At 42.4% G+C, this 22,155-nt stretch overlaps 1 protein-coding gene across 3 annotated transcripts in view; it reads left to right on the forward strand.

The window, feature by feature from the left end:
• Positions 1-22,155, forward strand: part of cdon (cell adhesion associated, oncogene regulated) — a 176,471-nt gene that overhangs the window by 138,832 nt on the left and 15,484 nt on the right. For all 3 annotated transcript variants that reach the window (XM_068053815.1, XM_068053813.1, XM_068053814.1), the window contains exons 11-15: positions 2,383-2,517; positions 7,520-7,726; positions 8,791-8,972; positions 17,943-18,048; positions 21,454-21,576. In XM_068053815.1, the coding sequence (XP_067909916.1) occupies positions 2,383-2,517; positions 7,520-7,726; positions 8,791-8,972; positions 17,943-18,048; positions 21,454-21,576 (753 nt within the window). The remainder of the gene's footprint in view (positions 1-2,382; positions 2,518-7,519; positions 7,727-8,790; positions 8,973-17,942; positions 18,049-21,453; positions 21,577-22,155) is intronic.

Here is a 22,155-nt window from a genome sequence, read left to right on the forward strand (position 1 = left end):
TTGCATTTTACTTTGCCTGCGTTTGTAACACCTGATTTCTGAGATGAGCATCTCTGGCTCACTGGGTATGTGTACCCTGTGGTGTGATATTGTTCCACACAGACCAGGAAAGTACCAGGATCAATCTCCGATTTGTACTGTTAGCTGATCTCAACAATGGCAGTGATAGGCTGCTATCATTAACTTCACTTCTGAATTGGGAATAATCGTCCAGGATCCATGATCTGATTACTATCCAATTACTCTTATTGGAAAATGCATGTTTAGATATTGAGTGAGGATAGGATTGGGTGCCATTTGGATGTTCTTAATGGTCAAATTCACTGCCAACACTCACTTCTTAGACACATACATATTCACTTGGGTGAGTTACCAGAGGGTGTTCCAGAACAGGAAAACCTTAGAAGTACAATTTTTTTTTAAAAAACTGAATCAAGGCACAACTTCATGATAGCCCTGCAGTAGTGACATTGCAGCTGCTAATCTAGGAGTGCCACCTCTCAATATGAAGCTCACCAGCAACCGGCTGCTGCCACAATCCCAAACCGAGATTACAGCCACGTTAACAGAGGTTTATGGAACCACAAATGCAGGGACAAACAGACTGGACCCAATAGAAACAAATGAATAGGGATGGATGGAGACACATTGGCGACCATTTCAAGCCAGAAGTTCTGCACACGATTTTGATGCAAGCAAATTATTCAATGTCCTAAAAATCCCAACCACAACTCTACAATCTCAAAGTTAGGTAATTCACTGTAGTAAGTCAACATACTTCCATCAGCAAAAGGGACTTGATGAAAATAAGCAGTTAACTTGGGAACGCATGCAGCATGTGGCACATCAATACCCATAATAGACAATCTGCGTGTATGGATGCCACTGTTAGCCTGTAAACCTCCTAAAATAGGGAATCCAACCTGCAAAGCAACTCCATTCTATTTGCACTTATATTTATTTATTGCTTGGTCCTGTTGGAGTTCATGAGCCTGGAGGTATAAAAAGGCCTCGTTAACAGATAAAGAACTTGTATTTATATTTGACCTTTCATGATCTCAGGACATCTCAAAGCACTTTATAGCCAATGAAGTGTGGTCACTGTGTAGCATTGGGCACTAAGATCTACTGGTATTGGCAACTTGGGATATATGTATGTTTATTGGAGCATGGATTTAAAATTTATATTTGGCCCCCAAGACTCCATGGTATGCACCTGCATAGACCACAATGCCAAAAAGTTTGTTAACACCCATGTTGTATAACATTGTATGAGGCCAGCAGTCTAGAGATTTGTTGGGTGTGGTGTGTAATTGTAGACTTTCTTGAGGTGCTGATTCTTTGTAATTTTGGTAGTGTTTTTCCAGTTTCTTTTGGGCCTCCTTATCTCGAGAGACAATGGATACGCGCCTGGAGGTGGTCAGTGGTTTGTGAAGCAGCGCCTGGAGTGGCTATAAAGGCCAATTCTGGAGTAACAGGCTCTTCCACAGGTGCTGCAGAGAAATTTGTTTGTTGGGGCTGTTGGACAGTTGGCTCTCCCCTTGCGCCTCTGTCTTTTTTCCTGCCTTCCAGTTGGCATTACATTAATACTGGCAGAATCTCAGTTACTGCTGATTTTTTTTTTTTTAAAAGCATTGACCTGAAATCTAGACTTTTGTATATATGGTACCAACCCTGCTTGCCCTCATAAAACGGTATTGGATTCTTTCATACTGATGGGTTATCTTTTTCATTAAACAGTTATTAGATGCCATCAGTTGTTAGGTCCTCTGCCGGAAAACACTATATTGAAATATTTATTTATGGCTGTTCCCTATTAAAATTTACCTGGATTTGCCAGGTTATTTATTAATTTAAAGGACTGTGTCAGCTACTGATACTTATTTTCAAATAATTTGCTCCAACATTGGTGCGCACATTTTTTCTGTGTTATTGGTAGTAAGTTGCTGGTATACCTGATGCTATGTTTGTTGCTTTTGAATGTTTTATCGAGTATTAGTTTTTTTAATTAAAAGAAAAGCACAAGACTTAAAATCGTAGCACTAGGCTAGATCAGTGACCTAGTGCAGTCATTGCATCACGAATTGTATCATGTCCTCATCTGCTTATAAGCATGATACTGTCCCTTTAGCAAAGGTAACAAAAGATCAGTGGGAAGATCAAAGGGCTGAATTGTTTACAGAGCCAGGCAATTATTACCTTATCTGAACTTTGAGGGAAACGAAACAAACAATTGGAAATAGATCTTAGCATTGAGAGAAAGACAAGGTAACTCTACGTACGATGGCTGAGCAATGTGGTGAATATTTTCCTGGGGGAGAAAATATTTTTTTTGTCCTTTGCTCTGACATGATGCTAATTTTATTCTCCTACCCCCAACAGGGCGTTCCTCCACCTCAAAGAAAAACTCTCGAACATCATCACAACCAGTCGGAGTTCCCAAAAAAACAGCAGTTGAGGATAAGAGTGGCACTAATTTTGGCGTGGTAATCCACGATCCAACACGTCATAGCGGAGGTACAGAATCTTCTACAGCCCCTAATCCTGTGTTTGCTTTCCTGAAGTCTTGATCTGCTTTCTTAAACAGCTAGAAAACTGTTAACACCACCCAACCCTGACCTCAAACTTAACTCAACTCTAAAACAACCCTAGCCTTTAATCTTAACTCACCCCAACCCTTTCCGTCACTTTTATAAACTACTTATCCTTAACTTTTACCAAACCTGATCAAATCTTGACACACTCCACACTCCAACATGCTTTTATAAAACCATATCCAACCATAACCTGAACAAAGCAGGCCTCAAGCTTAATCTACACAAATCCATCCCTAATCCTAATCAAGCATAACCCTCCCCATCTCATTTACTAGCTCTCGAACCTAAATCCTAGTTTTTCATGGCCGCAGTGTAAACTTTAATCCAACCCTAACCCAGTCAATAACTTACCTGTCATTTCTTTACAAAATACCTAATTTAGCCCTAATCCTAATCTGAACCAATCCTAACACTTCTTATCTCACTTTAATAAATTACCCAACCTTAACTCTAACATTCTAACCCTACTTTTCCCTGACCCTCCCTGTTACAAACTGCCCAATCCAAGCCACAACCTCTGATATAACAACAATTTGTATTTATATATTGCTTTTAACATTATAAAATGCCCCAAGGCACTTCATGGGAGAGTTATAGATCAAAATTTGACATTGAGCTACAGAAGGAGATTATTGGGCAGAAAACCAAAAACTTGATCAAAGAGGTAGGTTTTAAAGAGCATCTAGAGAGGGGGAGAGGTTTAGGGAGGGAATTTCAGAGGTTAGGGCCTTGGCAGGTGAAGGCATGGCCACCAGTAGTGGAACAGTTAAAATGGGGGATTCTCAAGAATTAGCAGAGCACAGATGCCTTTAAGGGTTATGGAGTTAGGGGAGATTACAGTGATGACGAGGGGCGAGCCCATAGAGTGATTTGAAAGCGAGGATGATATAAAGTTAATTGTTTCTGAAAAGCATATTTTACAAACTGATCTTTGTCAATCTAAAATAATGGACAGGTTGTTCATAATATGGAGTTGAGGGAAGTGGGCAGGTGATGCATTGGGAGTGGTGGGAATGAGAGGAGGGAGAGCGGAAGGGAATGGGTATTGACAGAGACAGTACTGGGTATTGAGAGCATGGGGTGGGGATAGAGGGACTCTGAAGCTTGTAGTTGTAGGGGGGCAAACTTACACTGTTGTCCACTGCAGTGCCTTTGAGTTTTATGGACTGTGCATATTAGATCCATAGGCTGGGTAATATATTGGGTTAGATGCTGTCCTTTTATTTCTGTTCTAAATCTTGTATTTAGTTATTTGATGCATTTATATTTCTGATTTCAGTTGGCAATTTTTGAAACGGTTACAAATGTTGAAGATAAATGAAGGGAGGGCTGTATGCTGTGACACAGTTTTCAGACTGTTTGTTTTCTCGCTGCCTTTGTACAGTCTTTGATGTGGCATCAGAGGGAAGGTACTGAATGAAGGCCAGCTGCTTCATACAGTTCCAGATTGCTGCCAACACTGCTACCTGCTCCAGGTTAACTGTCCACTCTCCTGAATGCAGAATGTGCGCTCAAATCCAGAGTAAAGCAGCTCTTGGGTTCTCGCTGCCTATTGCAGCACTGAGCAGTCTTGCACAAAAATATTCTGTAACATTTTCAAAGAATTCCATCACATACATCCTGCAAACATTTCTGTTGCATCGAGGATGGAGAACAGACCACTGAATTCAAGTGTAGAAATATGTCTATTTTTCTTTCTCTGGAAGTGGTATTAGAGCGCAGGGCACTGCAGTTAAATCTGAGATTCCAGCACCAGAAATCAACTGAGATTCCCATGCCAAATTTTCAAGATTCTCGTATTGGATTTAAGAAGTCACATTGGTCTAGTTAAGTTCTTCTGCTTTAAGTGTCTTGAGTAACCTTTGTAAATATAATGCAAAATAGTCTGTACTAACAGTGCTATTGACATCTACTAGTAGAGCCCTAATACTGCACCAATCTTTATTACTATATTGGCAAGCTATCCAATTTGGAGTTCTTAAAGTATTTAACTGGAATGTCAATGGGCAATGGCCACCTAATTGGGTCTAACACTGCTGAGAACCATTCTGCTTTAAAAATATGCTTTTACTAACATTGTTCTTCTGTCTTCTTTGCTCTCTAAAGTTGCTCTGAGTTCAGTAAGTATTATTTTGACAAAAGCCTAAACTGTGACTTGTTCTTGTATTCAAACTATTTGACACATATGTACTGCTTTTGAGTACAACAGCAGCACCTTTTTACATGAAAATGTAGAAGTATGACATCAGTTATCTGGTCAGCATGCTGTTTTATTATGTCTGGAACCTGGGTTCAAATTCAGCCAAGATTAATGTTTGATTGAAGGTGTCCTCTGTCTACTGGCTGTAAGAATCCAAAATGAAATTAATTTGAGCAGTCTCAAATGCTTCCTAATGTCTGAACAACACAAAGTTCAGCACTAAACTCAGCACTTGCTGAGAGGCTGCAAGGATGGAAAGAAGATTGCTTCTGAGGTTGGGTCTGCAGTTTAATGTTGGGACAGCAGAGAGCTTTACGTTGTACCTAACTGGGGTGTGCTGGGCCTCGGTGTGCTTGATGTTGGGACAGGATATCCAAAATGGCAAAGTGCCCTCCCTACCTTTCATGCTGCGCTGCACCCCCCCCCCCCCCCCCCCACCTCACCCCCAAGCGTGAACCTCCCTCGCTTTCAAAAAAATCTTTAATAATAAAACGCAATTTTTTAAGTTTTCAATTTGCATTACTGTCACTGTAAAGTGACTTATAATGCTGTACCTTTCTTTAATTTGAATTTACCCTTTACAACTTTTGATCCTGTCAGTGATAACACCCTCATCAATCATCACTTTTAAACCCCACATATAGTTAATTTAATGGGTTTTTTATATCAAGGAGAATAAACGAAGAGTTTATGACTGCACAAAACTCCTAGGTACCTACAACACCCTTTGGGTCCCTGGACAGTTTGACTGCACCTCACCCCTTCAAAGCTCGGCTGAGTCTTCACTCTCATTGAGAAAACAAAAATCATCAAGGTGGACAGTCTATATTTATAGTGTTGAGATTTGATATATCATGGGATATTGAAAAAAAACGCACAGGAATTTGGGACATACAAAGTTAAGGTGCATGCAGTTCTCCTCTGATATTTTGAAATCACTTGAATTTTTGGGCGGAACAAGACTTTTTGTAAGAGAGGTGGTCATTTGAATCTTGCATCTCAGCCTTCTCAAAATATTCCATAATTATTAACAGAGGATTATTTTACCAGGTATATTTAGCTCTATCAGTGGGCAAGTTTATTCCTTTGGGCATGCTATTCTCCTCAAGGGAAGACTTTCCTGCTTGACACGGAAACCACATCAAAGATTAACCTAGTCACGTTTGTGACACCAACATGTCAATCTTGAAGTCTTTGTCATTTCATTGGTATAAAAAAACAGTTTTTGAATCTGACTGTTAGCAAATCAAATGTGAGGGCTTTTTTTCCCCAAAGTTGTTCCTATATCCCAACTGGGTAGTGGAAGCAAGGAGGCAGAAGAGAGACAGTAAAAAAGTTTTAAACTTGAAAAAAGATTAAGGGGTAAACTAGATGGGACACTAATTACAAGTTAAAGACTGAACACCGAAGTGTAAATATATATATATATATATGTAAAACTTTTGAAAGTTAAGGATCATTTTATTTGCCAATAATAAGTATTTCTGATGTTTAGATAACTTTAATATTATTGTGTTTCAGTGTCGGGTTTTCAACTCGGGCACTATCGAACTGGTCAGCCCAGTGAGATGTGTGTTTCCCTGGCAGTCTAAGGGTTAGTCAGATGCAAGGAGGAGGCCTTCTCTGGTAACTGAATGCCAAGACTGAGGCACTAAATTGAAGCACAGGAGCTTTTTAATTTTATAAGGAGTTTTTTTGTGACTATGGCTTTTTAAAAGGGAAGTTAATGGTTTCCCCTCTCTGATATATAGTTCTCCCTGTACCCTGCACTGTTCCCTGTTCCCAAGACTGGTTAGATCCTACCGCAAAGTCTTTGTTAATGCCTCTCTGAAACTGGTTGGTAGGCACTTCCTAAGCCTGGGTGGGTAACTGTCATTCTCATGTTTTCTGCTTTCCTTGTGAAATCACTCGTCAGCACGACCTCTTGACAGCACAGTGAGATTAGGGAATCACCAACACAAGTCTGTCTCCCACCACTTTGTGGTACAGTGTGATGGTGCACCAGAGTATTCTGTTCTGCAATTAAAGCCTAAAAATCTCATCAAGAATTTGTGTTGTGATTAATTGACCTGTTTGAATCAGGAAATAATACTCCTATTAGCCATTTGATCAATACTAGCTCTTGCTTATATGATTAATAATTAGTAGGTGGTGTCATCAATCTGAGTTTTAAAAAGCCATTAGAAAGTTGCAATTAAGTGTATTTTTTAATTTCTGTGTAGTGTCACTGTGAGGTACAACTGCACAAATAGTGAGGCAGTATCACCACTGTCTTTGACAGATGCTAAACCTATAATGAATTTTATTGGATTGTTTATGAAATGCTGAGGTTTTTTCAATAATGACTCAAAGCGACAATCATTTTTCTGCTGCAAGGCTTTTTGTGAGATCTTGCCCTTCAAATTTAGTAATGTGAAAATCCTCTGAAGGCACTCTGAATAGCAGCAAGTACCTTTGACAGTTAATATGATAGATTAATAAAATTTTAAAAATCTGTATGAGAGTCAACCTGGGAACAGCATGCTGTCTGAGAGAGAGAGCATGATTCCTGGAGCGAACTGCAAATTGCAGACATCATCTGAGGACTAAAGCAGATTGAGGATTTGCTGTCTTGAAACTGAGATTTTTCCAAATGTCTGCTTGTTATGATATCTGCATGGGGTCAGCAGTTAACTAATTCAAGCTCTCCAACATTGTTCTGATGGCTTTTTCTTCTATCTAGTCCCTGAGGCACCAGACCGACCTACTATATCGACTGCCTCAGAAACCTCTGTGTATGTGACTTGGATCCCAAGAGCGAATGGTGGCTCCCCCATCACTTCATTTAAAGTGGAGTACAAACGGATGGGAAGGAACAGCGACTGGCAAGTGGCAGCAGACAGCATCTCTCCATCTAAGCTCTCAGTGGAAGTGCGCAGTCTTGAACCAGGTAACAGTCCAAATAAGTGAAATAAGAACTTGGAGTAATCAGGTTAAATATTGAGAGGCTTGTGAAGGCGGCAAGTATCTAAAGCAGTTAATGTCAGTTATATATATATTGGTAAACTTTTGTTTTCTTGTTCATTTTCTCTCCTCGCCTGACGATACTGATTTTTGCTGTGGTACAGTTCCATGGGAATTGGCTTTCAGTACTTTCCCCAACTAGTCATTCTTCATGTGTGTGTCGGTGAGCTATCTGATCACGGATGGCATCACAGCTGAGCCCAATCCTGATTTCACATTAATCACGTTCTGGCAAAAGTCAGTGGATAATGATCAGGAACGGAATTTTTATTCTCGATGTTGGCATTGCTGGCAAGGCTGACATTTGTTGCCCTAAGAAGGTGCTGGCACCCTCTTTGAACCTCTAAAGTCCATACTTGTAGTGGTTTGATAGAACTAAGTGCCTTCTCAGGCCTCTTAAGCATGTAATTAATGTCAACTACATTAGTGTGGACTGGCACAAGCCAGTCTGGGTAAAGATGGCAGGATTTCTTCCCTAAAGAACTGTTAATAAACTAGTTGGGTTTTTATGAAAATCTGACTGCTTCATGATCACTTCTACTGGTGGAAACTTTTTATTTACAGATTTTATTGAAACTGAACTCAAATTCTGAAACTGCTGTGGTAGGATTCGTACACTCATTCTCAGGATTAGTAGTCCAGGCCTCCAAATTACTAGTCCGGTAACATAACCACTATATTATTGAACCCTATGGCGATATGTTTTCCATTGGAATTTAGCTCCCTTGTCTCTCACATTTTACATCATCCCCCAACAGAGAGTGGCCACGCAGTCTGTCCATTGATCATTGCTCAGCTCTGTAATAAAGTTTCTATCTGAGTAGCCATGGTCTTCCTGTCGTCTGCCAATATTTGCCCTTCTGTGGGAATTACCAAGACCACATAGAGATTCAACCTGTTGGCAGTGGGGCATTAGAATGTCCTTTGATTTAGTAAAGTGTTCTGTGCTGCACTTACTCCTGGTTTGTTGGGGGGTTTTTTGTGCCTCAGGTGCCACCTACAAGTTCCGTGTGATCGCCATCAACGCGTATGGTGAAAGTCCTAGAAGTGCAGCTTCACGACCGTATCAAGTGGCAGGATTCAGCAACCCATTTTCAGCACGTCCAGTTGCAGGTCCTCACATTGCTTATACAGAGGCTATTACTGACACTCAGATCATGCTGAAATGGACGGTAAGCATTGTGCTCTCATCGTAGGTCCTTAATCTCCTAGCCATATTTTTAACTTTCATTTTGCTTCCCCCACTTTTTAATAAGTTGATATATGTCACGAATGAAGGATCTCAATTTGAGTTTGTATTCTGTATCATTTCCAAAACAGCAGAGTTCATTTCTAATGCGACGCGCATTATTAATTTGCAGCTGTCTTATACAGAAACCTCAATGTAGAAAGAAAACTGAAAATCAGTACAGGGAAAGGACGGGGAACTGGGATTAGAGGTTTCCAATTAGAGTAAATGGTGCCATACAAATGAAGCATTTTTGTCTGTTTGCTCTATGTTGGCATCGCCCAGCTGCTTCTGAAGGCAAGGAAGTTTCTGTGGAGGAACATGAAAGAGTCAGTACCTGAAGTCCTTTAATAAAAAAAAAAATCTCCAATCATTAGAATATTTTTGCCCAGATATCAGGGTAATTGAAAACACTTTCTCCAGACCACAGAGAACAAAGATTCTCAAATGAGAGAGCAGCCTGGAACATATAAACTAAACTCATCTAGAGGAAAAGGATTTTTAAAAGAGTAACCACTGGCTTGAGTTCGAGTGAATGGCTCGTTAAAGTAAATGCCACAGTTGAGATACATATTTCGCTCTATTTTGAGCTAAATTGTAAACATGCTCAAAAATAGCATGTTTTCAGGTTTTGTTAGCAATACTGAACATGGGAATACTGAACATGAGAAACATATTTACAATATGACTACACAAGTAACCAGAGTACTTCCTATCCACTATCTCCTGGTACATTTATTTGGCTTCCAAGCTCTTGGAGGTCGGTGAGTTGATGAGATGACAGCTACTTCAGCAAATGCATCTAGCTGAAAATTTGCTGCTCAGCTGGCAACACAGGGATTTCAGCCCTTTTACTGAGTGTAATAGAGCAAGGAAATAAATCCTAGGGATAACGGGAGAGTAAAGTGTATAGAGTATTGTACCAAATCTTTGTATTTGCAGGTCATTTGTATAAAGGAGGTACATGCCATATATGGGAACTTTAAGCAAAGGAATCGCTGGAATGTTTATCCTTAGCATTTTCTTGCAGCAGAGCCTCCATTTTCCTCATGAATTTCTCCTTCTGAAGGTCGGGCCTCATGTCAATCCATTTTTTTTAAAGTCCCTATCAACTATGTGTTTTTTAAACAAAGAGGAAAGGATTGTTGTCCGAAGTGCATGATGGGATAGTCCAGTTATTTAAAGTCACAATTTCGAAATGTTGATGTGAGGGAAAATCTGATCAAGAAAATCTTAAACTTTAATAAGCAAAGGTTGTACAGATGAAAATAGAACTTCTCAACATTTTAGTGATTTTAATTGTGGCAGATTTTGCTAGTTGAGCACCACTAAGGGTGGATGAGGATGGAGGCTCTTATCAGTCATAAAACTTTTATGCTGTGACCTTGCACTTCATTCATCCAGCTAACTCATTAAATCCAAGAATGTGCTCAATTACAATCAGCCTTTTCCTGGCAGCAAGCAGGAGCTAGAACTAGGGGAGTCTGACCCCTCTGTCTGATAAAACCGTCATTTACTGATTTTATTTTTTAAAAAGGCAACAAAAAAAAGGCTCGTCTTATTCTGAGCAGATAAGATCACTCAAGATTGTTGGAAGGCACGCAAGGCTCTGGAAAAATACTTTCCCCCTTGTGTCATGTTTCAATTCTGGACTAGGTTGGTGGATTGACATTGAGGCCCTGAGATTGGCTATTACTTTAATGGTGCACTGATTATCACAAAGGCTCTCCAGTACATTAACCCTGGGAGGACTGGAAACAGTAGTTTATATGTTAAGGAGCCAGTTACAACATGCAAGTTAGATCCCTGATTCACAACTAATGGGCACAGTCAGTAACCCTTAACCTGCTGATAAGCAGCCTCTGTGTACAGTTGCACACTGTAAAGGACCTTGCTATTTATTCAGCAAGGTAAGGGTTGCTCACTAAATGTAGACAGTTGCTGTTTATTTAGCAGGGTAATAGCTACTTAGTTTGCTGAATGGGCAATACTGGTGAGTAGTGATGCTTGTGGAGGGAACTTGTCAGGAAACCCTGGGCCCGCAGCCCTGATCTTCCGGAGTGGAGAATCTGCCATACTGTCTTAAGTGCAGAGTTCCTGTTTTGAGCGGGCTAAGAGTTACTATGTAACTGTAGGCAATTGCATGTTACTTAGCCGGGTAAGGGTTACTTGCTATGTAACTACAGAGTTCCTGTTTATTCAGCAGCATAAGGGTCACCTTTTTAGAATTTCATTGTTTAATATTAATTCCAGGTTTACATGTTCTGGATATTTGTGATTGCTGTGGATAGATTAACTGACTTTGGTAAGAACTTCTATGCAGGCCACTGGTGTAAATCTTACCTCTATTTTAAACCACCGGTTTTAAAATATTTCTCCTGACAGCACCAATGGGTAACATGTCAGAGCACTGGTGAGTGATGCCACCGCGGTGGTCTGATCCCATGCTCTGCTCAGCTGCCTGTCTTAGCTGAATCATTGTGCAAGTAATGGCTATTCTCCCAAAAGGAGAGTGTGGTAAACAGAGCATCAGTCCCAGTTTACACTCATGCTCCTCCTAGAGGAGAAACCTAGCAGCAGGTCAACTGCAAACACTTTTAGATAGTTTAATGAGATTAGATTGGCTTGAAGTTTAAGGATAAATCGTAAAGAGAATAAAATTTGCTCTTGTTTTCATTTGTTTTCTCTTCATTCTATTCCTTTTATGCCATACATTGTACCTTAGTCAAAAGGGTAGAGAGCTTGGCCAAGGCATAGAATATAAGAGCAAGGAGATTATGCTAGAACTGTATAAAACACTAGTTCGGACAAAGTACAGTATTGCTTACAGTTCTGGTCACCACATCACAGGAAGATGTGATCAAACTAGAAAGAATACAGAGGAAGTTTACAAGAATGTTGCCAGGACTGGAGAATGTTAGTTATGACAAAATATTAAATAGGCTGGGGTTATTTTCTCTGGCACAGACAAGTTTGAGGGGAGGTTTAATTGAGATGTATAAAATTGAGGGGCCCAGATAGAGTGGATAGGAAGGACCTGTTACCCTCAACAGAGAGGTCAGTAGCCAGGTGCATAGATTTAAAGTAATCAGTACAAAGAACAAGAACAAAGAACAGTACAGCACAGGAACAGGCCATTCAGCCCTCCAAGCCTGCGCCGATCTTGATGCCTGCCTAAACTAAAACCTTCTGCACTTCCGGGGTCCGTATCCCTCTATTCCCTTCCTATTCATGTATTTGTCAAGATGCCTCTTAAATGTCGCTATTGTACCTGCTTCCACCACCTCCCCCAGCAACAAGTTCCAGGCACTCGCCACCCTCTGTGTAAAGAACTTGCCTCGCACATCCCCTCTAAACTTTGCCCCTCTCACCTTAAACCTATGTCCCCTAGTAACTAACTCTTCCAGCCTGGGAAAAAGCTTCTGACTATCCACTCTGTCCATGCCGCTTATAACTTTGTAAACCTCTATCATTTCGCCCCTCCACCTCCGTCGTTCCAGTGAAAACAATCCGAGTTTTTCCAACATCTCCTCATAGCTAATACCCTCCAGACCAGGCAACATCCTGGTAAACCTCTTCTGTACCCTCTCCAAAGCCTTCACGTCCTTCTGGTAGTGTGGCGACCAGAATTGCACGCAATATTCTAAGTGTGGCCTAACTAAAGTTCTGTACAGCTGTAGCATGACTTGCCTATTTTTATACTCTATGCCCCGACCGATGAAGGCAAGCATGCCGTATGCCTTCTTGACTACCTTATCCACCTGCGTTGCCACTTTCAGTGACCTATGGACCTGTACGCCCAGATCTCTCTGCCTGTCAATACTGCTAAGAGTTCTGCCATTTACTGTATACTTCCCACCTGTATTAGAACTTCCAAAATGCATTACCTCACATTTGTCCGGATTAAACTCCATCTGCCATTTCTCCGCCCAAGTCTCCAACCGATCTATATCCTGCTGTATCCTCTAACAATCCTCATCACTGTCCGCAACTCCACCAACCTTTGTGTCGTCCGCAAACTTACTAATCAGACCAGCTACATTTTCCTCCAAACCATTTATATATACTACAAACAGCAAAGGTCCCAGCCCTGATCCCTGCGGAACACCACTAGTCACATCCCTCCATTCAGAAAAGCACCCTTCCACTGCTACCCTCTGTCTTCTATGACCGAGCCAGTTCTGTATCCATCTTGCCAGCTCACCTCTGATCCCATGTGACTTCACCTTTTGTATCAGTCTGCCATGGGCCATGTGTCACAGTGCGTTAGATACACTGTCCTTTCCCCCTCTGGGACCGGGTGTCACAGTGCGTTAGATACACTGTCCTTTCCCCCCTCTGGGACCAGATGTCACAGTGCGTTAGATACACTGTCCTTTCCCCACTCTGGGACCGGGTGTCACAGTGTGTTAGATACACTGTCCTTTCCCCCCTCTGGGACCGGGTGTCACAGTGTGTTAGATACACTCCTTTCCCCCTCTGGGACCGGGTGTCACAGTGTGTTAGATACATTGTCCTTTCCCCCCTCTGGGACCAGGTGTCACAGTGCATTAGATACACTGTCCTTTCCCCCCTCTGGGACCGGGTGTCACAGTGTGTTAGATACACTGTCCTTTTCCCCCCTCTGGGACCAGGTGTCACAGTGCGTTAGATACACTGTCCTTTTCCCCTCTGGGATCGGGTGTCACAGTGCGTTAGATACACTGTCCTTTCCCCCTCTGGGACTGGGTGTCATAGTGCGTTAGATACACTGTCCTTTCCCCCTCTGGACCGGGTGTCACTGCGTTAGATACACTGTCCTTTCACCCTCTGGGTCTGGGAGTCACAGTGCGTTAGATACACTGTCCTTTCCCCCTCTGGGACCAGGTGTCACAGTGTGTTAGATACACTGTCCTTTCCCCCTCTGGTACCAGGTGTCACAGTGCGTTAGATACACTGTCCTTTCCCCCTCTGGGACTGGGTGTCACAGTGCGTTAGATACACTGTCCTTTCCCCCTCTGGGACCGTGTGTCACAGCGCGTTCGATACACTGTCCTTTCAACCTCTGGGACCGGGAGTCACAGTGCGTTCGATACACTGTCCTTTCAACCTCTGGGACCGGGAGTCACAGTGCGTTAGATACACTGTCCTTTCCCCCTCTGGGACCGGGTGTCACAGTGCGTTAGATACACTGTCCTTTCCCCCTCTGGGACTGGGTGTCACAGTGCGTTAGATACACTGTCCTTTCCCCCTCTGGTACCGGGTGTCACAGCGCGTTCGATACACTGTCCTTTCACCCTCTGGGACCGGGAGTCACAGTGCGTTAGATACACTGTCCTTTCACCCTCTGGTACCGGGTGTCACAGTGCGTTAGATACGCTGTCCTTTCACCCTCTGGGACCGGGAGTCACGGTGCGTTAGATACACTGTCCTTTCCCCCTCTGGGACCAGGTGTCACAGTGCATTCGATACACTGTCCTTTCCCCCTCTGGGACCGGGTGTCACAGTGCGTTAGATACACTGTCCTTTCACCCTCTGGGACCGGGAGTCACAGTGCATTAGATACACTGTCCTTTCCCCCTCTGGTACCGGGTGTCACAGTGCGTTCGATACACTCTCATTTCACCCTCTGGGACCGGGAGTCACACTGCATAAACAGCATATTGACCTACCTGAGAAAGTGTTGTCAGCAAAATGGAGCAGCAGACTGCTCTTCCCCACTCCGCTGTCGCCGATGATGTAGACGGATTAGAGGGGAGTTGAGGTGTAATCTTTTCACCCAGAGGGTAGTGGCAGTCTGAGGCAGAATCCCTCATCGCATTTGAAAAGTGATTGAATATGCAGTTGAAGTGTCATAACCTACGGAACAGGAGCTGGAAAGTGGGATTAGGCGAGATAGCTCTTTTCAGCTGGCACAGATACAGTGAGCCAAATGGCCTCCTTTCGTGTTATAAATTTCTATGATTTTATCAGTGCTGTGTTTTTCCCATTACAGTTTTTTGGCAAATGTTGCTACTCATTAAAGTGAGGATGTTAAACACTAAGGCATAACTGTCACTATTAAGCACTTCAGGTCAGGTGCAGAAGTTGAAAGCAGTGTAAAACTTGCCTAACTCTGTTCCAACAACATGCTTTAGCCTCAGAAGCACCACACTGCTTGTGATTCTCTAACTGCTCCAATGCCTCTGTCTGCTGGAACTGCCCTAATTACTGCCCAATGTGCCATTGTCTCATGCCAGTTCTTCTTTTTGCTACTTTTTAAATTCAGTATTTACATTTTAAAATTAATCTGTGTTGCTTGTTCCTGGTACTCTGGTGGTCTGCTAATCGTTAAATTGGGTGCTCTTTTCACAAATGCGGAAAGTGCTTTTTCGAAGGTTCCAAAGAGCAGGGGGACAAAAAGGGCAATGAAGCAGAGGGTGCAGATGGGATGTCCAGCTGGAGGTCACTCAGTCCAGATGGACATGAGCAAACTGGAAAATAGGCCCGTTGAGTGCTGTCTTGCAAGACAATTTACACAATGACCATTCCCCTTTAAAGACATACGTGTCTGTCCTTGTACTTAGTGCAACAAACCACATCGAACACGCAAGCCTCAATATGAACAAATTATTAGTCTTCCTCCTTCAGCCCACACTCTCAGTTTGATAAATTCTTCAATGGCTGTTGTAGGCAGACAGCAATCTTGATTACAGGGTCATTTAACTCCCAGACATTGAACACAACTCCTTATCAATATGACGCAGAAATGCTGGAGGACACAGTTACTTTATAAAAAAATATGTAGAAGGAAATTGGTTTTCCTTTTCAAAAAAATGACAAATGCTGTTGACTGTGTAGATGCACCATTAGGCATGCTGCACATCACCTCCTAAGCGTCTAAACCTCCTTTAACATTGATTTTGTGATGAGCTAGTGCCACCAGCTTCTGATCGTTCCTGATAGGTTATTTCTGTGTGTCTTCCAGGCCATTGGCCATGACAAATTCAGCATATTTAGTTTGCGGTTGCTATCAGCTCTGAAAGCCAGTGTCACTAGCACAGTTTTACCTACATAACAGTTGTGATTGCTCTTCCAAGTAAGCTGTTGACTGTGAAGTACCTTGAGGACATGAAAGACTATAAATGCAGGTTTGTTCACGTTTTGGTTGCCTTCTGTCTGAGTTGGTTCCAGGCACTATCTTGTACAAATCGGCTTGCTGTTAAAACCAGGATCCTAAATGCTAAGAGATGATTTTATGAATTCAAGCTCCAGATGTGGTGATTTGCCCACCAGGAGCATCAGTTATTAAGGCACAAACTTGTGGATGGAAAATCATTTGAAGCCTGCACCTGAATTCCCATTATGCAATTCCGAAGGGCAAAACTCCATGCTAGACATCTGGTTTTGTTAAATTGGCCCTTGGGAGCTCCTTCAAGCTTTCAATTCAAATTTTTCAGTAGTACACTGTTAAACGAAGGGCGTCTCAATGAAAACAATTGGTGCAGTACTGATGTGGTGCACCTAGATGTCTCTGACTTGCATTGTAGATAAAATATACTATATATTTTAACAAAACAAAGTGTTAGGACATCAGTAAGTGTGCCATCAGGGGCGGTACAGTGGCGCAGTGGTTAGCACCGCAGCCTCACAGCTCCAGGGACCCGGGTTCGATTCCGGGTACTGCCTGTGTGGAGTTTGCAAGTTCTCCCTGTGTCTGCGTGGGTTTTCTCCGGGTGCTCCGGTTTCCTCCCACAAGCCAAAAGACTTGCAGGTTGATAGCTAAATTGGCCATTATAAATTGTCACTAGTATAGGTAGGTGGTAGGGAAATATAGGGACAGGTGGGGATGTTTGGTGGGAATATGGGATTAGTGTAGGATTAGTCTAAATGGGTGGTTGATGTTCGGCACAGACTCGGTGGGCCGAAGGGCCTGTTTCAGTGCTGTATCTCTAATCAATCTAATCAATTCGATTGACAGGCTGACCAATTGGGGAGCATGCATTATTTTCCTAGTATCTTATTGAACTGTCCACGGTTCCTGACCTAAAGCTGTGGAAGAGCCTGTCACTCCAGAATTGGCCTTTATAGCCACTCCAGGCGCTGCTTCACAAACCACTGACCACCTCCAGGCGCGTATCCATTGTCTCTCGAGATAAGGAGGCCCAAAAGAAAGAAAGAAGAATACTAGAGTATTGGATTCTTGGTAAATCTGAGTTTCATTTGAGAGAATAGTTTATCCATCTGCTACAGGAAGGGAATACCAGGCAAGAAGTAATCTTCATTTGGGTGAACCTCCTGAGAAGAGGGTAAGGGGTTGCTTTGGAAACAGCGTTGCTGGCTAATACAGACATGTCCAGCGTTAAACTAGTCTACCCTTTGTAACAAAAGGGCACCATTAATGCAACTAGCCTGATTGGAAAAGAGATTATACTCTATGTAACTACAATGGATGGAGGTGGGGTATGAGAACAGCAGATAGTTCTTCCAGGTTATTACTGTCACTCAAAGCAGTGATCTTTGAAGTAAAATTAACATTTATTGGAGCACTTAGTGGTCCTGTTGGTTTGAATGCCCTTACTTCTGGAACCTGAATTTGAAATCAGCCTGAACTAATCTGTTGAAAATGTTCTCTCTCAAAGTCTTCACTACTTACTCGTAGTGTCCTAGCAACAATGAATGTGGGACAACCTTGATCTAAAGGACATGAATCCACAGCACAAAAGTGTACCCTAACCTGGAACTACATTTGTGGTCACACTGGAAGCCACAGGCTGGCTGGAGCTGAAGCCTATTGGGGCAGATTTAATGCATGCTTTTTGTGACCTTGGAAGGCTGATGAGGCTGGAAGGAGAATGGCTGTTTGGTTCCTCCTTTTTTACTGTGTGGGAAAAGCTCCTTTTTCTGACAAACTGCAGCTCTGCTGATATTTCCGCTGATATGATTATCTTTACAGTATATTCCATCCAGTAACAACAACACTCCCATCCAAGGATTTTACATCTATTACCGTCCAACCGACAGTGACAATGACAGCGACTACAAGCAAGATGTAGTGGAAGGTATGTAACGAAATAGCACTGTTATCTGTTAATTAACCATGATTTAAAATAGATACTGACTCCTTTAACCTGAGCTGGAGAACTAAACATCCCATTTAACCAGTTGTTTCTACTGAACTAATACGGTCCCCAGAATCCTGTTTAAGGAAATCACTTCTAATTAGAAAGAGATGTCATAATTTTTTTTCAAAATAAGGAAACTGAATAAGGAAGAAAATCAAATGCTAAGATTTTCCACAAAAGGACAAAATTATACTCTAGGTAACTACAATGGATGGAGGTGGGGTGGGGGATGAGAATATTGGATTGCTCTTCCAGGCTATTACCATCACTCGAAGCAGCTTTATTGAACTTTTACTGATTGACATTAGGTACAATACTTTCGCCCAAATATTGGTGGGTGTATTGTAACCAGATGCAAACAATGGAAAAAGTCCCGATGGGGTATTTCCTATCATTTGCAGCATAACATTCCTAGCGTCAGTAGGAACACTGGTGCATGCCTGCTGCTACTAAGGTGGTAGGACGAGCCTTAAACTTATAACTGCATTAGGCAAAGTGTCTCTTTAATTACATTTTAAAGCATTTACAATGGGCTGGATTTAACGGGATGGAATGAAGCCAGGACGACCCTTTCCACTGGGGGGATCCTCCGTGTGGTACAGGGTGCATGAGCAAGAAGGACCCCCTCCCCAGCCTGCAGTATCCTGGCAGCCACGCCATGTGCCAAGGGCACCCCCTCACCACCGGTAAAATAGCAGCAGTGTTGGGAAGAGGCCTTTAAGTGGCCATTACTTTGCCATTTAAGGGTCTCAGTTGGCCCAAGGGTGGGCAGGCTGGCTGACATCTACCCCACAGATGGTAAAATACCTGCCTGCCCGCTCCTGGGGGTGAAGGGGAGGGGGTGTAAAATTCCAGCAATAGTTTTCTTCTTCTGATGGGCCTGCTAATTTTGCTATACTGTGATAGATGCCACAGCCATTTGCTTTCCCTCGCTCCCCTGCTGGATGATGCCAAAGTGTGGATGTTGTGCAAGGATAGAATATGGCTTCTTCATGACACCCTCCCATAGTCGAGTAGCCTTCTGCTGCCACTCACTGTCAAGTTGAGATGTGGAAAATGGCCACTTGAGGGAAATAAGGGAGGCTGGCACCCGTACCCCTGTAGGAGTCAGTCCCTTCAGGAAAGGCAAGAGAAAATCAAGAGTGTAGTGTGGGGGGTGCGGTGGTTGGAGGAGGGAGAAGAGTTTCTGTGGCTACTGGGCAATTTCTAATCATCCATGTTTAGAAATAACAATTAGGGTGAAGTAAAGACTTAATTTCTGATTTCTTTGTTCCGTAGAACTGGTTTCTGTGATAGCAAAATGAGTCAGCTACATTAATGAACACAGTTGCAAAAATAAAAACAAATGAGACTACGCAGAACCAAGTCAGGAGTGTAAAAACAGGCCAGACTGTCAGAGCAGTGGGAGGTAGGCGGTCATTCCCTGTTACCATAGCAACCCCTCAGGTGGAATTTCCTGTCAAGGACATTATTAGACACTTAATTAAATTCTTACCAGCACTCCCCCAGCCACCCTGCTCCATTTTTTTTAAATTAAAGTACACCACAAATCAGAACTGTGTCCAAAGGAAAAGATTGCTGAGTGATTTCCAGAAGGAGGGGAAGTGTTTTTTGAGGGTTTTAACAGCCTGGGTTCAGGCCAGGAAAAACAAAATAATTTGATCAGACTGCAGTTCTTGGACTGGTGCACTGACCCGGGGCCGAGAGTGGCTGCGGCCAGGAGACGGCAGGAACTCAGTCAGTTATTTTCACTTTTCCTTTGGGGATCTGTCCCTGAGGAATGCAGCAACAAGAGGCAAGAAACTTTGTTTATTAAGTTATTGTGCTGGATTTTTTTCTCGTTTCAACGGAAGAGGAGAATTGACTCAGTCCAGGCTGAAATGGTGCTTCTTGTTAAATCTCTGTCCATGAACAAATTTCTAAGCCTGCTTTTCGATAACTATCTTGACAGAATTTTGATTTACAATGTCCCAACAGATTTTTTCCCTGCTGTTGCCGGTGGGGGTGGTGTATAAAGGGGCCACAATCTGGAAATGTGAAGGCAGCATATTGCAGCAAGAGCCTAAGCTTTTAAAAAGCGGAGAGTTCTGTAAACCAATCCTTTATTTTGAGAAATCTCAATCTCGGGATCCTACTCCAGAAGCACACCTAACTGCCTCTTGAAACCATCTACATTTTCCACTTAATCATCTTCACTAGTTACTTACACCAGAGTCTTTTACCCTTTGTTTAAAAAAAAAAATACCTGTGTGCCTTCTCATTGTGGCTTGTCCTGTTATTTGCCATAGTGAATCCTTTTCCTGGATCAATTTCAGTAATCAACTTATACAATACTAAAAATTTAACTGAGATCACCTCAAAGCCACCTCTTTTCCAAAGAAAACAACAGACTCAGTTTTGTCAACTTTTCCTCCTAACTTAAATTGATTTGACCATTCATGTCAAAAAGTGAAACAATGTCTTGAAGTGCTTGTTATGTATTTGTCTGACTCAGCAGTATACAGCATAAGCCACTCAGGCTAAATATTGATTTTAAATTATCTACATGTCTCAATGTAGTGCAAGAATCTCAGCATGTAGTTCTATCATTACTTGGCTACTAATCCAGAAAAACTAAGGGTCCAACATCAGTACTGAGCTGCAAGTAGTTAAATATAATTCCGTTACTTTTGTGTTGCTGTTTCCTGAATACACTCCAAGTTGGTAATAAGATTATGTTGGTCAATAATCTAGTCTCCATGGTAATCCAGTCCATGTTTGACTGAATACCCACGCCGTTAGTCTCAATGTAGGATCTGGGTTAGTGAAGTGAAGGTCAGTTGTGAAAACGGGGAACAGTATGAGAGTAAGTATATCTCAAACAAGATTGCATGGGGTTGGTATCGATCAGATGAAAATGCAGAATACTGTCACTGGTCCTGGGCACATGCAGCAGTCTCTAATTAGATAGCATATATACTTAGGGTGTTTCAAGTCCCTCTTGTTCCTATGCTTTAAGCTGTCAGTTGCTATGATTATATGGAGGTATTTTACACTGTTGTGCCTACACAGTCATCATAGTAGGGTACAAATTCCTGTTTGTAGTCCCAGCTAACGATCTGAGGTGTACCACAGTGAAGATGAGGCAGATAAAACCTTTAAAAAATGTTGGTTAGAGTCATCCTAGATTTGATAGTTTGTGTAGATATTGGTTTGAACACAAAATAATTTTTGGGCTACTTGATCCAACAACATTTTTTCAAAACCAACTACGCCAGCCCTCTCTACATTATAAATAGTAGATTCGTCTCTAATCAATTGCTTGCATGCAGACATCTTCTAATGTATTTATTTGTGATGCAGGAAACAAGCAATGGCACCTCATCAGTCATCTGCAGCCTGAGACCTCATATGATATCAAGATGCAGTGCTTCAATGAAGGTGGCGAGAGTGAATTTAGCAATGTCATGATCTGCGAGACCAAAGGTAGGAGCTGCTGCTACCTGCAAGGACCCTCCAGTCGGCATGTTAGCTGCCAAACCCTGGTCTAAAGGTATCAGTGTGAGGATGATAGACAGATTTGTGATCAGTATCCAGTAACATTTACTTGAAGTGTAGATATCAGGTAAGAACAGAACCAGATTCAACTGTGGTGATGCCCACTGTTGACTAGCCTGCCTGCACTCACTGTCTGAAGAATAGCCACTTGGTGAGATATGGCAAGGTGACCATTGCCCAGAGCTGTATCCAAGCAAGAATAAGTACCTTCATGAGAGGAGAGCCATAACTTAGATTTATGGACATGCATTTTAGTTCATTTACAGGATGTGGGCATCACTGGCAAGGCCAGCATTTATTGTCCATCCCTAATTGCCCTTCAGAAGGTGGTGGCAAGTCGCCTTCTTGACCTGTTGTCTATATAGTGAAGGTACTTACAGAGAGTTGTTAGGTAGGGAGTTCCAGGGTTTTAACCAAACGGCGATGAAAGAATGGGCAATATATTTCCAAGTCAGGATGCTGTGTGACTTGGAGGGGACTTGCTGGTGTTCCTGTGGCTCTGCTGCT

This window comes from Heterodontus francisci, chromosome 22, assembly GCF_036365525.1.
Source record: "Heterodontus francisci isolate sHetFra1 chromosome 22, sHetFra1.hap1, whole genome shotgun sequence".
NCBI lineage: Eukaryota > Metazoa > Chordata > Chondrichthyes > Heterodontiformes > Heterodontidae > Heterodontus > Heterodontus francisci.